General features: G+C 32.1%; 4 protein-coding genes across 4 annotated transcripts; 2 read left to right on the top strand and 2 right to left on the bottom strand.

The window, feature by feature from the left end:
* Positions 1-160: 160 nt before the first annotated feature.
* LOC115450110 (U1 small nuclear ribonucleoprotein A) lies at positions 161-1,810 on the bottom strand. Its single transcript, XM_030178086.2, has 4 exons — positions 1,538-1,810; positions 981-1,219; positions 561-832; positions 161-441 (listed from the first exon to the last, which is right to left on the bottom strand). Exons 1-4 carry the CDS (start codon positions 1,539-1,541, stop codon positions 282-284), a joined length of 675 nt encoding a protein of 224 aa, XP_030033946.1. The 5' UTR covers positions 1,542-1,810; the 3' UTR covers positions 161-281.
* A 497-nt stretch (positions 1,811-2,307) lies between these two features.
* Positions 2,308-6,873, top strand: LOC115450094 (mini-chromosome maintenance complex-binding protein). Its single transcript, XM_030178068.2, has 9 exons — positions 2,308-2,655; positions 2,738-2,920; positions 3,243-3,602; positions 4,227-4,473; positions 4,813-4,930; positions 5,021-5,200; positions 5,562-5,805; positions 6,106-6,270; positions 6,631-6,873. The coding sequence occupies exons 1-9, from the start codon at positions 2,551-2,553 to the stop codon at positions 6,841-6,843; spliced, it is 1,815 nt and encodes a 604-aa protein (XP_030033928.1). The 5' UTR covers positions 2,308-2,550; the 3' UTR covers positions 6,844-6,873.
* A 357-nt stretch (positions 6,874-7,230) lies between these two features.
* On the top strand, positions 7,231-10,434 carry LOC115450096 (respirasome Complex Assembly Factor 1). Its single transcript, XM_030178070.2, has 4 exons — positions 7,231-7,453; positions 7,540-7,643; positions 8,175-8,304; positions 8,621-10,434. Exons 1-4 carry the CDS (start codon positions 7,352-7,354, stop codon positions 8,666-8,668), a joined length of 384 nt encoding a protein of 127 aa, XP_030033930.1. The 5' UTR covers positions 7,231-7,351; the 3' UTR covers positions 8,669-10,434.
* Positions 10,435-10,641: 207 nt separating this feature from the next.
* Positions 10,642-12,835, bottom strand: LOC115450095 (probable tRNA N6-adenosine threonylcarbamoyltransferase). The gene is made up of 6 exons (XM_030178069.2): positions 12,604-12,835; positions 12,245-12,466; positions 11,977-12,127; positions 11,748-11,854; positions 11,319-11,485; positions 10,642-10,903 (listed from the first exon to the last, which is right to left on the bottom strand). Exons 1-6 carry the CDS (start codon positions 12,716-12,718, stop codon positions 10,661-10,663), a joined length of 1,005 nt encoding a protein of 334 aa, XP_030033929.1. The 5' UTR covers positions 12,719-12,835; the 3' UTR covers positions 10,642-10,660.
* Positions 12,836-13,046: the final 211 nt, after the last annotated feature.

Here is a 13,046-nt window from a genome sequence, read left to right as displayed (position 1 = left end):
TGTAGTAAATAAAATAATTGAAGTCTTTATCATTTTGCTAAGTTTGTTTAAATTAGCGACTACGTATTTAAATGTTCCTTGTCTCAGTACAAGCTTAGCAGTGGGTTAAGCTAGTAGGCTTTAATAATGCGTATGGCATGAATAAGGAAAAAACACTCTGTTCAGGCTTAAATTTAGTATCACAGCCAGCCGGAGGGCTGTTTAGGCTAAGTGCAATGCTCAAAACAGTCCTCTTAGTCTTAAACTTTATTAATACATAAAGAAATATTCTACATTAAATCTTATTTTTTAGCAAATGTTATCTTCATTGCATGTGTCGGTGTTATCTTGAACCCTTGTAACGCTTCTTTCGCTGCCGCCGATTGCATCTCATTACCAAACTCGACGAAAGCAATGTCGTGTCTGTTTGGTACAAGACGAACTTCTTTGAAACCAGGGAACCTAAAAAAAAAATTTGGTTGATACATATTTTGGAATTTAAAAGTTAAAAACCATAATAATTTATTCTCTTTTTCATAAATACTGAAATGATTATATGAATATGTACTAAAAATACATACTGGTTGAATAACATAGACAACATCATCTCTGATGTTTCATCAGGTAGATTTGTGAGGAACAGGATTTGGTTAGGAGGCTGTTCCACATTGACATTGTTAAGGACGCCAGGAGCTCCAGCACCATGCACAGCACCAGGTCTTCCAGCATCCTTGGCTTTCTTCTTCCTACTATCATCTGTTCCTTTGGGTAGTTTGGGACGTTTTGGTCTTTCTTGGAAGGTGCCTTTTATTTTAGCTATAACATCACTATCAGTTTTTGAGTACTGGATTCTCTGAATCATAAAATTAACATAATGCATAAATAAACATATTTTTGTGTTACATAAAGACTTATATTGGCAAAGTTGGAACAAAGGCAACTCCGGAAACTGGGATTTTACTTTTATTCAAACAAAAGAACACACTCTAAAAAGTACTCACCATTGGTTTGTCATAAAATGGGAATCCTTGCATACTTCTTAAAGCTACTGTGGCACTAGATATTTCCTTGAATATCACAAATGCTTGCCCTCTCATTTTCAAAGTTTTTAATGCCACAATATCCAATATTTGTCCAAATTGAGAAAAAATAGCATAAAGTGATTTCTTCAACTCATCTTTTTTTATTTTTTCGTTAAGATTATTTATGTATATTGTGTGATTTGGACGAATATCCATCGCTGAAACATAAATTACAAAATAATTAAATTTTTATCATGCTGGCAATACTAACAGACGGGTTAAAGCTTTGCTTATTATTATTATTTAATGAAAATATTACAAAATAACAATAAATATTTACTAGTTAGTGCAGTTACTGTATTAAAATGCCATTAAATTTATTAGATAAACACAAATTTAGGAGGTAGTTATATGTGTACCAAGGACGTATAGCGTCGCGCGGCATCGTCTCATTTTTAGGTTATGAGACGAAAATAAAAAGAAACTACGTTCAGAGCTCAAATTAATTAAGTATAGTTTAGAATAAATTTACTTACACATTTTGTTTTATTTTTCTTGAAGCTGTAAAGTTAAATCACGAGGGTCGACAGTACCCTACACTCTACAGACTTACTAACTAAATCAATATTCCTATTTGTTTAAAAATTAGGAATTTACTAACAATATGGTCACCAAAACAAAACAATTTAGCTTTTATACTATGAAATATCTAAATCCAAGCAAAAATGCTTCGCTATCGGCTTCGTTGGTTGAACTATAAAGTATAACCATAGACAAAGGTAAAATATCAAAGCAGAGCGCTAATCAAAGAGTTTTGTTGTCATTCATAAAGCTACTTCTAGTGTTGTTAGATGGATGGTGGCCCATATTATCGACATTTTGATATAGCCTAAAGTCACCCTGTTCCAGTGACAAAATTAAATAGTTCCAAAATCCTGTTATTTTATAATATAACAATATAACAATAAAACCTGTAACCGTTTATTGTCTTGATTATAAATAATAATATCGTATATAAGCGTAGACAGAAATTTATGACAAAGTATGTCTATTAAATTATAGTCACGTCCGGACATGATACCGGTCACTGGTATGCAAATGACTAGTTTTTGTTTTGTATATAATTATTACGCGACATTGGCATAATCACCGAAACATAAACAGTGGCAGGGATAATATTAAAGAAAAAGTAGCAGGTCTCTTTTTTCTTTATGAAAATATCATAAGTAAGAATACAGCGAAATTTGTTGCCATCTTGTGGTACTGGACCTTTATAATTGTTTTGTAACAGTTACCGTTTGTTATTTGTTCAAACCTGTTACATCTAAATGTTACGATAAATCTCACTCCTCATATTGACAGAAGAGTGTTCTTTAGATTTGGCGCGCTGTCAAAAACAATCTGTGTATTGGTATCGTCCGTGAAGCTACGATAGTTTTTTTTCATAACTAATTCTTATTTCTTTATAATATATAATAGTGTTTTATGACATTATATGCTGAATAAATAATTTACATAAATTGAGTTATAATATATTACGCATCCAAATATGCACGATTTAATAAGTGATTTTGAATCAGTTACTCCTGATACTTGGTTACTAAATGAAGAACTTTGGAAGGAAAAGCTAATAAAATTACCAAATTGGTTTCAGGTAGAAATAAAATATTAAAACACTGATTTTTAGTGCTCTTTGTTAATGTTTATAACCTTTTGACCTCTGGGTAACCTTACAGATACCACTCATAAATTCGAATGCCTCGCACAATTTGCCCGATGGAACGCTTGTGCGATTTCGCGGTATGATTCAAGATATGCACAACCCTGAATTCTATTTTGAAGAATTCGAAGTTTACAATACAATTACAAATGAAATTAAAAATAAAAGTGGGAAATATAGAGATACTGCTCATATTTTAGTAAGTACCATATAAAATTAATGAAACATCTGAGAAAAAAAATTGTTTTCTTTGACCCTGCTCTATATATTAATGACTATTTCTTTTATAAAAACTGTTACATTACATTTACATCTTTGGAATAACAATATTTTATTCAAATTCCCTGTTTAGTTTTTAAACATTTTTCATTTCTATTTACTAGGAGTTTCTACATAAATCAAATTAATAACTATAACTTAAACTGAATAAGTAAATATAACAAATAATAGCATAGCAATAAACTATAATACTATTAATTATTAACAAACACAAGAATACAACTAACAATTGTCACTTTTAGGAACATGAAAAAATAAACTACACAGAGAATTTGAAAAGTGGTCAACGTCAAACCATGGTGGTGGTATCAATACCGGGCTTTAACAACTGGGCGCAAGACATTGAGGATAAACAAAACCATTTGAAACATCTAGAACAACATCCCAACACTTCTAAAAGACTGAGTCAAGCGGGTCCGAAATTAAAACGGAGTTACGATGAGGCCGAAGAAGAATCGGATGCTATGGAGGTGGTGGATAATGATGGTAATAAAGAGCCTAGGACAGGTGAAAATGAAAATGTGTCAGCCAATGTAGTATCCAGAGAGCATTTACTAAACTTCCCACTGCCTGATATGCCCAGCAAATCTTGTATTGTTAAGGTAAAGTAACCTGATGACATTGTACTCTAAAATATAAAAATTATGAATAAAAAACAATATTTCACAACATAATTTTAAAGTTTATTATTTAATGTATTTTGATTCATTACTAATGATGAGCCAATATATTGCTATTATAATAATAATAATAATATCAGCCCTGTATTATATACTTGCCCACTGCTGAGCACGGGCCTCCTCTACTACTGAGAGGGATTAGGCCTTAGTCCACCACGCTGGCCTAGTGCGGATTGGTAGACTTCACACACCTTCGAAATTCCTATAGAGAACTTCTCGGACGGCAGGTTTCCTCACGATGTTTTCCTTCACCGTTAAAGCGAACGATAAATTCACAAAGAATACACACGTGATTTTTTAGAAAAGTCAGAGGTGTGTGCCCTTGGGATTTGAACCTGCGGACATTCGTCTTGGCAGACCGTTCCACACCCAACTAGGCTATCGCCGCATAGCATAATATAAATTTGCAATATTGCTATTGCAAATTTATATTTGATTAAAAATATAAAATTGTTATAGTATTATGATAAGTCTGAAAATTCATAAATATGGCTATTGGCGAAATAGGAACATGTAATTAATATAATTTCTATGTTATTCTTTTAGATATATGAAGAAAGAGAAGATCTGAAACTCAATGATATGATAGAGGTGATAGGTTTCCTGTCAGTGGATCCGGCATTATCTGGAGAGTTTCAGCCAGAGAAGGACCCTCTTCTGGAGCCACAGTTAGAAACAGAGATAGAGAGCATTACACATAATCCTCCACCAAGCTTAGTTCCGCGACTGCATGCAGTTCATGTCAAAAAATTGGAACACTGCAATCCACTTGTTAGAGAGAGTGTGGATCAAGGTATATCACTAATAGTTTGAATGTGTTTGTAAAAATTTTTAGATGTTTATCAAAAGTAAATGCAAACAGCACTAGTCTGAAAGTATTTATATGAAATCGAGCTAACAAACTATCCATTGTTTTCAATAAACAATGGTCTTCAATTTTGAATTTTCTGTCTAATCCTGAGAATAAACAATTCAAAATAGGTCATTTGTAAAAATTAAATAAACAAATTATCCTGAGTTCGAAAAATTCGATTGGGGTCTATTATTGTAAATGGTGGTAGGTCATGTGCAAAATTCAATATTGGATGATTTTATTGGTTTTATTTGTTAACATCTCATTACTTTGTTACAGGTATTATTTTAAAAGAAGCAAACTTGGCCAGAGAACATCTTCTAAAAGCCTTAACAGAGCTGTTACTGGGTGACAAACTAGCTGCTGAATATCTGATCTGTCACCTCATAGCTTGTGTGTGAGTTCAATGTTTATTTAATTTTTTTTCCACTGATACATCACCAGTGTTCCAGCACGATACTAATGAAACCAAAATGTTGCTTTACAGATATCTTCGTCAGGAGACAATGAATCTGGGCCAGTTCTGTTTGAATTTATCTAATCTTCCTATACAAAAATATCCAGACTATGCCAAGCAGTTGTATGATATTATCAAGCAATTTGTCACAAAGAGTTACTATTTACCTCTGACTATAAATAACATGAACACACTGGCTTTGTTACCCAAGTAAGTACTGTTTTATAAAAAGTAACTTGTACATTAATTACTGTATAAAAATAAGAGAATTAACTATGCCAGTATTTTAATTTAGTACTTTTAATGTCATTTAACCATCAGGGGTGTATTCAGGCAAAGTGGATGATAGAAATTACCCAAGGTATTAACAAAATTGTGTTAAAACAAAATTAAGTCACCTATATCTGGTCTGATTTACAAAAATGTTGACATAATATAGTAGTAGAAGAATAATTTCAACCAAATGAAAAAGTGTTTTGCTCATAATGAGTATTTGTAGTGCTTTAATTGTCATTCCTTCATAAAAGGGGAAAAATATGTAATTACCAAACTGTATATTTTTGTTTTTTAGAAAAGACTATGACTGTAACAGACTCACAAGTGGTGTCCTGCAGTTAAGCAAAGACACACATTTAATTCTAGACGAAACAAAGATGGAACAAGGAAGGTTGGATGCAACTGGTGTTTCCAATGTAACTGCTCTTGGCAATTTGATCAAAACACAGAAAGTGGAATATGATTTCAAGTATTATAAGATGGATTTCAATTCTGATGTATCTGTGTTGATATTATCTGAGGGAAAATCTCTGTTGCCAGTGAGTGGTTTTTTTTTTTAATAAAGCAGAAGCAAATTGACCACTTTATGGGGTTGTCTTGATGCTTGTCAGCACCTAATTGCTAGAGGAATTGTAATTGCATTTCCGACCTTTAAGGAATAGAATTGAGGGTACAATAATGTAATGTTGTCCACTTCCCCCATAATACAAAACTAAGAGATAGTACCACAAGTCTATATGGTCTGTTCATGCTAAAAAAACATTGTTATGCTATTTTACGATAAAAAAATATTTGTACTTATTTATATAAAAAAAAAAAATTTAAATATAAAATTTCAGAGTGATTATCATGTTCCGGTGAGGCCTGAAGAATCATCATTAGAAATATTTGATGCTATAGTAGAAGCTGCCACTTATTATTTGAAGGAGGACGTTATGAATATCATAAGAGCATACTTAACTAATATTAAGCTTGTGAAGTATACAATCAATGAAGATATTAAGGTAATTAAAGATTTGAATAGTATGTACTTATTTATAAAAAAAACTTTTAGTTTATGAATTGTTTAAATACCATCAAAAATAATTGTATATATAAAAGATTGGTCATTGCAATACTGTAAATCTTTTTATTTTGTTACTTTATCCAAGCTGTACTTGATAATCAACTTAAAAACAAAACATATTTTTTACGTATTAAGAGGCACAAAATGTCCTTTATACGATTTATTTCAATCTAAGTATTTATTTATCTAAAGAATTTATGTGTTCACAGTTTTTACGGAATACGTGGTCCAAGACCCCACACTGCCTTTAGATCCGACCCTGTATTATTAAATATAGTAATTTTAACATTCGTTTCAGTTTGTAGAGGATGATTTTATAGAAATGAGAAGTAAGGCAAGCCCAGAAAATCCTTTTACTGCAGATGATTTACACAGACTGCTTGTGTTAGCGAGATTAGTGAGCCTATCGCGCGGATATGATTCCTTAAACAAGGAATGTTGGGAGCTCACCAAGAATATGGAGAACGAAAGATTACACAGAGTGAAGACCAGAACTGCATCTACATTTTAATTTGTTTTACAATAAAATTGTTTTTTTTTAGTTATGTGTATTTTTTGTTACCGTGATTACTTCTTACATTCTGAACGGACATGAAATCTACTTTGTTATAGACTGCAGACAAGAAACAATGTGTTGGTCTATGCTAGTCCTAAATCATATTCAAAGTTCTGTGACCATATTAAACTGTCCTCGGCCCTCAGTGTTAGAGCAATTATTTGTCTGCATGTTGCTGCATGGGTTAATTGCTTCATTCTCGAAATCAGATTGAGATTGGGATCGTTTATTGAAAACGGCTGTATACTAAATACTGTTACTTTATAGACAGTGTGAAGCTTACAATAGGTCATGATTAGAATTTGTGGCCAAAAGATGCGTAACGAGTGCAACAAATATTCAAAAAAATAACCTGAAGGAAACGAATGTCACAGTGACGTGTACGATTTTTTTATGATAAAAAAGTTATTGATTCCATTTATTTTTATGAATTAAAACGTAGTATTTTGTTATATTAAAAATAATGGCAACTAAAAATAAATCTATAGACAGTACCAATAAGGGTAAATTGACTGAATCTGTGTGGAAAAAAGCATTTACAGCGAACACAGAATGGCCAGACAAGGTTATATTAATGATATCCCGTGACTGCTAATATTTTTCAATGAAAATGTGAAAGAGTGTTTGATTAAATGCTTTTAACAATTATAGGAGGAGTTCCTGGACGTGATATATTGGATGCGGCAAGCGATAGGCATTGTTTTGGGTCTGTGTTGGGGACTGCTGCCTTTGAAAGGATTCTTGGGTTTGTTACTGTAAGTTTACGTTAATCTAATAATTTCATTTCAATATCGCAATCTTTAAATCTTTATGATTAAAATGTCTAACTTATGTGATGCTAGACTATTAAAATAAGTTTTAGAATGTTGTAATTTGTTCTAAATATGTATGAAAACTTTTCAGTCATCAGATAGTTTTATTGGACTTAAATTGTTCTGTTATGCTTGTTCCTGTATTGTAATAATACAGTATAGACGCAACAAATAAGCTAAAATTACACAACATGTTTGTTCCTTACTCAGAGTAAGAAACAAATAAAAATAAATAAAGAAAAATTATGTTCCTTAGGCGATTTTCGCTGAAATTGGCTTCTTAAAGAAAGCTTCAAATTATATTCTTTACTAAATATTTTATTTATTCCTTAACTAAAACAATATGTTCTATTTTCTATGTAATTTTGGAAAGAAAAGAAAGTCTTCTACTTTGTAATATAGACCTTTATCTTGGCACCATTTATAATCAAAATATTCTCTATTTATAACAGTTGAAAAAAATATTGTTTACAGATTTGTGGTTGTGAATGCAGCGGTGATATACTTCTACGTAAACAATTTCCAGAATGTGGATGAAGAAGAGTATGGTGGCATGTGGGAAATTACCAAAGAAGGATTTGTCACTTCTTTTGCTGGATTCTTGGTAAGTAAACAGGGATTTGGCTTACTTTTTATGAGAGGACTATCTGTTATTGGAATTCAAAACATATAAAAGTATCCACATGTAGTATAGACCAGTCACAGCTCATAAATACTGCAAATAACTCAATGAGACATAAATATTATAAAAAGAAATATATTTTATTGATATTTTTTTAAAATAATAAATGTTTTTCCAAAAATAAATATTTTATATTTATGTACTTGCAATTGGCCCAGATGCTCACCAGCCGGTCTAATGCAATTTAAAAAAACTAACCACAGATATTGATAGTTTATAATATTTAACCTTTTTTTAGGTAACATGGATAATAGTGTACACAGGGCTGCATGGAGACACATTATGAAAAACAATGTGACAATTGGAACAGTGACTAAACAAGTCCTAGTACAAAGTGAGGTACATATGTGTGTAGGATGTGTGCTGTGGACTTATTGTTTAAGTGTGTTTTAAGTTACAGATAGGAGTTTCAAGGAATGTTTACGAATCAATATCTCACGGTTACAACTCACATATGAAATGTATTAAAAGCACTTTACATTTATTGGTGTGGTATAGGCATCAATCCAAAGTATGAAATACACTGTGTATGTTATTGTGTTATTCTGGAATCTAGATGTCTGAGAAAATATTCTTTACTCAAGGCACTACTTCACAACATGTTGTGTCGGATGAATGCTTATACCACACAAATGCAGATTGTAAATGAACTTACAGTTATTTATTGAGTAATTTTATTAATCATTAAATTGAAAGAGTATGATTTGAGAGATTTCTTGTTACCATGGTAAATGAGTAAAAAATTCTTTGGTCCATGCTAAATCCAACATTTTAAACATCTGAACTTATCGCAATAGATATGGCTAAGCCTTGTAAATGATAACAATATTCGTTACGTTATTTTGAATCTGGTGCATGAACATTAATTGAATAGGCAAAATTTGGATGATTGTCCGAGATAGAAGTGCTTGAGTCATTGCCGTATGCTTCATAGTTATAGGAAAATTCTGTCAGGTCAATGTTGCTTTTAAGTATAGGGTGAACAGATGCGAATAATTTTGACAAGCATTTCTGATGTCTGATGTAATGGTTAAAAGCTTAATATGATATTTTTTCAAGAAAGATTCATGTTAATTGAGTAAACTTTTGGATTTAACACTCAGGGCCACTTGCACATTCTACATCATTTCAAAACCCAGCCTTGGTCTTGTTGGCAACAAAATTTTATGTTACTCATTAAACGAAAAATGAGTTTTAAAGATTTCATCTTTGAGGATATATAAAAGCGCCAATAATGGAAGCAGAGCAAATCACAATGGTGCTTTGCTCTGCATAATGATGCAAAATGATAATCCAATACCCTTTATTCTACATTGCATTAAATTTTATTTATTTTTATAAGTAAGCAGATAACAGATTTATCTTAGATTGTTAAAATATTGAGTTATACAATTATGGCGAGACAATTTATAAAAATTTGCCCAGCTCTAAAAATGAGATATCTTAAGTAAAGTTTGTTTTAGCTTGTGTTTTCAAAGGTGTGTGCGAACATGTAAATATATTCCTGTTTGTATATTCAAATGTATTTAGTTCAATGAGTGTCAAGTTTTGCATTTCAACTTTATTATAAGTAAAGTATGTTTGTTAAGTTTTATTGTTTCCTCTGAGGAATGTACTATGATGATGTAGTCCTGTTTTCTTATAACAAAACTTTTAATTTTCAAGTATCAAGGATGTTTTGGTTACTCAAAAATATTTATAGTGTATAAAAATTGGCTGAAATAAAATTGTTTATTAAAAAGTTCTTTGCTTGAAAATGACACAGATATCAATTACGCAGATACTATATGTACGTATGGAGATTTACTCTGCAGTAATCTAGATCATTCAATTAAATAAGGACTAATTGTTGAACTTTTTAAATTGACTAGAATATCATATATTTGAACTAAAGTTGGAGCAAATCTGCGACCTTATATTCACTTCAAGACTATGTTTTCAATCAATATAATGTAATCATTTTCAATGTTATTTGTTTATGAATTTGCAGTTAAATTATTATTTTGATCAAATATTATGATGGTTGGTTTAATAAAGTTTTTATAACTTTCATTTGTATTTTATTTGTGATTCTTCTTCTTCTTCTTTTTGTAGTGCCTCTCCACCTAGTGAAGATTGGCAGTCAGCTCAGCATACTTTCTCTTTATTTTATTTAGTAATTTGTGATTCTAAAACACACTAATTTTATTCAATTATTTTTTTAAAGAGAAAATACTGTGGTATTACCTACACACTATGCAGATCTACATAAAAAGAAAATTTTACTAGAAAAAATCATTTAATCGTCTCTCCACGTAACCAAGACATCATCCGTCCTATACCGCTGCGTTATAGTTGCATCCGAGAAGTCCATCCTGACCCCTGACTCAAACGCGACCGCGCCGGCGTGTGCTATCATCACTCCGTTGTCGATGCAGAAACGCTCGTCCGTTGCAAACACTTTAGCACCACGTTCAGCGCACATCACGCCCATCATCTCTTGCAGACGTTCATTGCATCCCACGCCGCCTACTATTAATACCTGAAAATAGAGTATTTTTTGTAGGATATTTATTGATATCATTTCGTTCTTACTTTGTGTCTTGATTGGAACTTGGTGTCTGGGAAATAATAAATGTAATTAAATAAAGATTGAATATGATAAACAAATGCATGACCCATTATCAAATGAATTGTTTGTAATCTGCCAGGTTAGGGCATCCACTTCATCCCTGTCAGTTTTAACTGATAGTGTCATAGGATATCGCCATATCAGGCAGAAAATCCAGACACCAGTTCGATACTGAGCAGAAAAACAATAAAACTGCACTACCTGAAATTGGAATTGGACCCTCAGAGCAGTATTGTGCATGCAATACAACTATGCAACTGTGGCAATCATAGGGCTATGAATATCATAAAATCTTTAAGAACCTTTACAAAATGCCCTCACTTACTTCATCAGACCCACAGTGTGCCATCGCTCTTTCTGTGATCTCCACTAGCATAGCAAATACTGTCTCTTGAAGTGAATAACAAAGATCATCTGGAGTATAATCTTTTAGTAACTCATCAATCTTGTCCTCCATGTATGAAAGAATTCCTGAGAAGCTTACATCCATTCCTATAAAGTACATAATTGTTCATTCAAAACAGTATGCAATAAATGTTTTGAGTTCCTAAAAAACTTTTGCAGTAGTATGGATTTTTATTACAATCCAACCTTGTAAGAAAAATATTGGACAAGATAAATATACTACTTTTTTATATTAAGTGGTGAAACTAAAAAATAAGTTAACATTTGTTTATTAGCAGATAATCACAGTATTTTTTTCATCAAATAATATAAATTGAGTGTAGAATGTATGTTCATTTTCTTGACATACCCTTGACAGAATATGGTAAATGTAGATATTTTTTTCCTTTTTTAGCAGCTTGTTCAATGTTGTAACCAGGGCTTGGGGCATTTGATAATTTCAATACACGCGCAAATCTGGAAAAGAGGACTATTTAGATACAAAATTAAAAAAAAACATTTCTTAGTTTAATAATAAATTTAATTGTATAAAACAGTTTGTTGATTTCTCTCATGTCACTTTAAGGGCTTTTCCTCACCTATCGAGACAGTTACCGACAGCAATATCTATGGTCTCCCCAAATATCCTGTACCTCTTCCTGGAATAAGCAATAATCTGTGTGTTACCTCCACTCACATACAGCACTGTAGGGTTGTTTGCCTTGGTTATTAGTCTACCCATTTCAATATCTGTGTTCATTATTCAGGAATATTCTTTGACATATTTAACAGACAGTTACAAATGCTTGTGCCTGGTACAAGCATACTATTTACAGAAAGTACATTCTCTTGATATAAAAAGGATACGTCCGATGCAGTGGTTTACACCTAAAATTGGCTTCTTCCATAATTTTGCGCAAGTTCTAGCGACGATCGCGCAGACCATTAGAGGTGCTCCCATCCCAGGACCCTTGGTGTAGCATACTACATCTATTTCTTCAGGCTTCAGTCCAGACTGCTGCAGCGCTTCTTCAAGCACTGCATGGATGTTTTGCTGATGATGCTCTGCTGTTTCTCTTGGAAGGAACCCTGTTTATGAATCAGATATGGACGATGATAAAATGCCGCTTTGAAAATGGTTCCTACAAATTGTGCATTTTATTCAGTTTAATTCAAATTAATAAATATAGTATTTACTATATTTAATTTACTTTTATCAATCTAACCTTCACCCGGTGGTGTGATGTATGTCCTTCTGCAATTCGCGAGAATTTCACCATCGCGTACGATACCGATGCCTAGTTTATTGGCACTTCCTTCGAATCCAATTGCCACAACCATTCCGGCTTATAAATAGTAAAGTTAAAAACTTTATTGCTTTTACAAAAACAAAATTTCTCGCGTGTTTACAAAGTACAAAACTGTCAAATGTGAGTGAGTGTGTCAAATGTCAATGTAATATTGACATATTTAAAGCAAAAATAAAACGCCTTTTACTACTTTAGTGATGACTCGATACAGCCAAATAAAATAAATCGGATTGGATTGATGTCTTCAGTCTTATAAGACTGGTAACTTAGCAGATTCATGAATGAGGGGATCCCTTTGTTGCGTACTTATAACCTAATTCAAAGAACATTTATAATACTACTACAGTTCAATAAAGTTA

This window comes from Manduca sexta, chromosome 15, assembly GCF_014839805.1.
Source record: "Manduca sexta isolate Smith_Timp_Sample1 chromosome 15, JHU_Msex_v1.0, whole genome shotgun sequence".
NCBI lineage: Eukaryota > Metazoa > Arthropoda > Insecta > Lepidoptera > Sphingidae > Manduca > Manduca sexta.
The sequence above is the reverse complement of the archived record's forward strand: the minus strand, read 5'-3'. Positions and strand labels throughout refer to the sequence as shown.

Excerpts from the sequence above, each read along its gene's own strand:
- LOC115450110 (XM_030178086.2), bottom strand. Across the intron at positions 833-980 it reads CATTTTATGACAAACCAATG|AGAATCCAGTACTCAAAAAC; the intron begins GTGAGTACTTTT and ends TTTATGATTCAG. Across the intron at positions 442-560 it reads TTGTCTATGTTATTCAACCA|GTTCCCTGGTTTCAAAGAAG; the intron begins GTATGTATTTTT and ends TTTTTTTTTTAG.
- LOC115450094 (XM_030178068.2), top strand. The coding sequence starts at position 2,551 with ATGCACGATTTAATAAGTGATTTTGAATCAGTTACTCCTGATACTTGG. Across the intron at positions 5,806-6,105 it reads AGGGAAAATCTCTGTTGCCA|AGTGATTATCATGTTCCGGT; the intron begins GTGAGTGGTTTT and ends ATAAAATTTCAG. Across the intron at positions 6,271-6,630 it reads CAATCAATGAAGATATTAAG|TTTGTAGAGGATGATTTTAT; the intron begins GTAATTAAAGAT and ends CATTCGTTTCAG.
- LOC115450096 (XM_030178070.2), top strand. The coding sequence starts at position 7,352 with ATGGCAACTAAAAATAAATCTATAGACAGTACCAATAAGGGTAAATTG. Across the intron at positions 7,644-8,174 it reads GGATTCTTGGGTTTGTTACT|ATTTGTGGTTGTGAATGCAG; the intron begins GTAAGTTTACGT and ends TATTGTTTACAG. Across the intron at positions 8,305-8,620 it reads CTTCTTTTGCTGGATTCTTG|GTAACATGGATAATAGTGTA; the intron begins GTAAGTAAACAG and ends ACCTTTTTTTAG.
- LOC115450095 (XM_030178069.2), bottom strand. The coding sequence starts at position 12,718 with ATGGTTGTGGCAATTGGATTCGAAGGAAGTGCCAATAAACTAGGCATC. Across the intron at positions 12,128-12,244 it reads TGTAAACCACTGCATCGGAC|ATATTGAAATGGGTAGACTA; the intron begins GTATCCTTTTTA and ends TAATGAACACAG. Across the intron at positions 11,855-11,976 it reads GTCGGTAACTGTCTCGATAG|ATTTGCGCGTGTATTGAAAT; the intron begins GTGAGGAAAAGC and ends CCTCTTTTCCAG.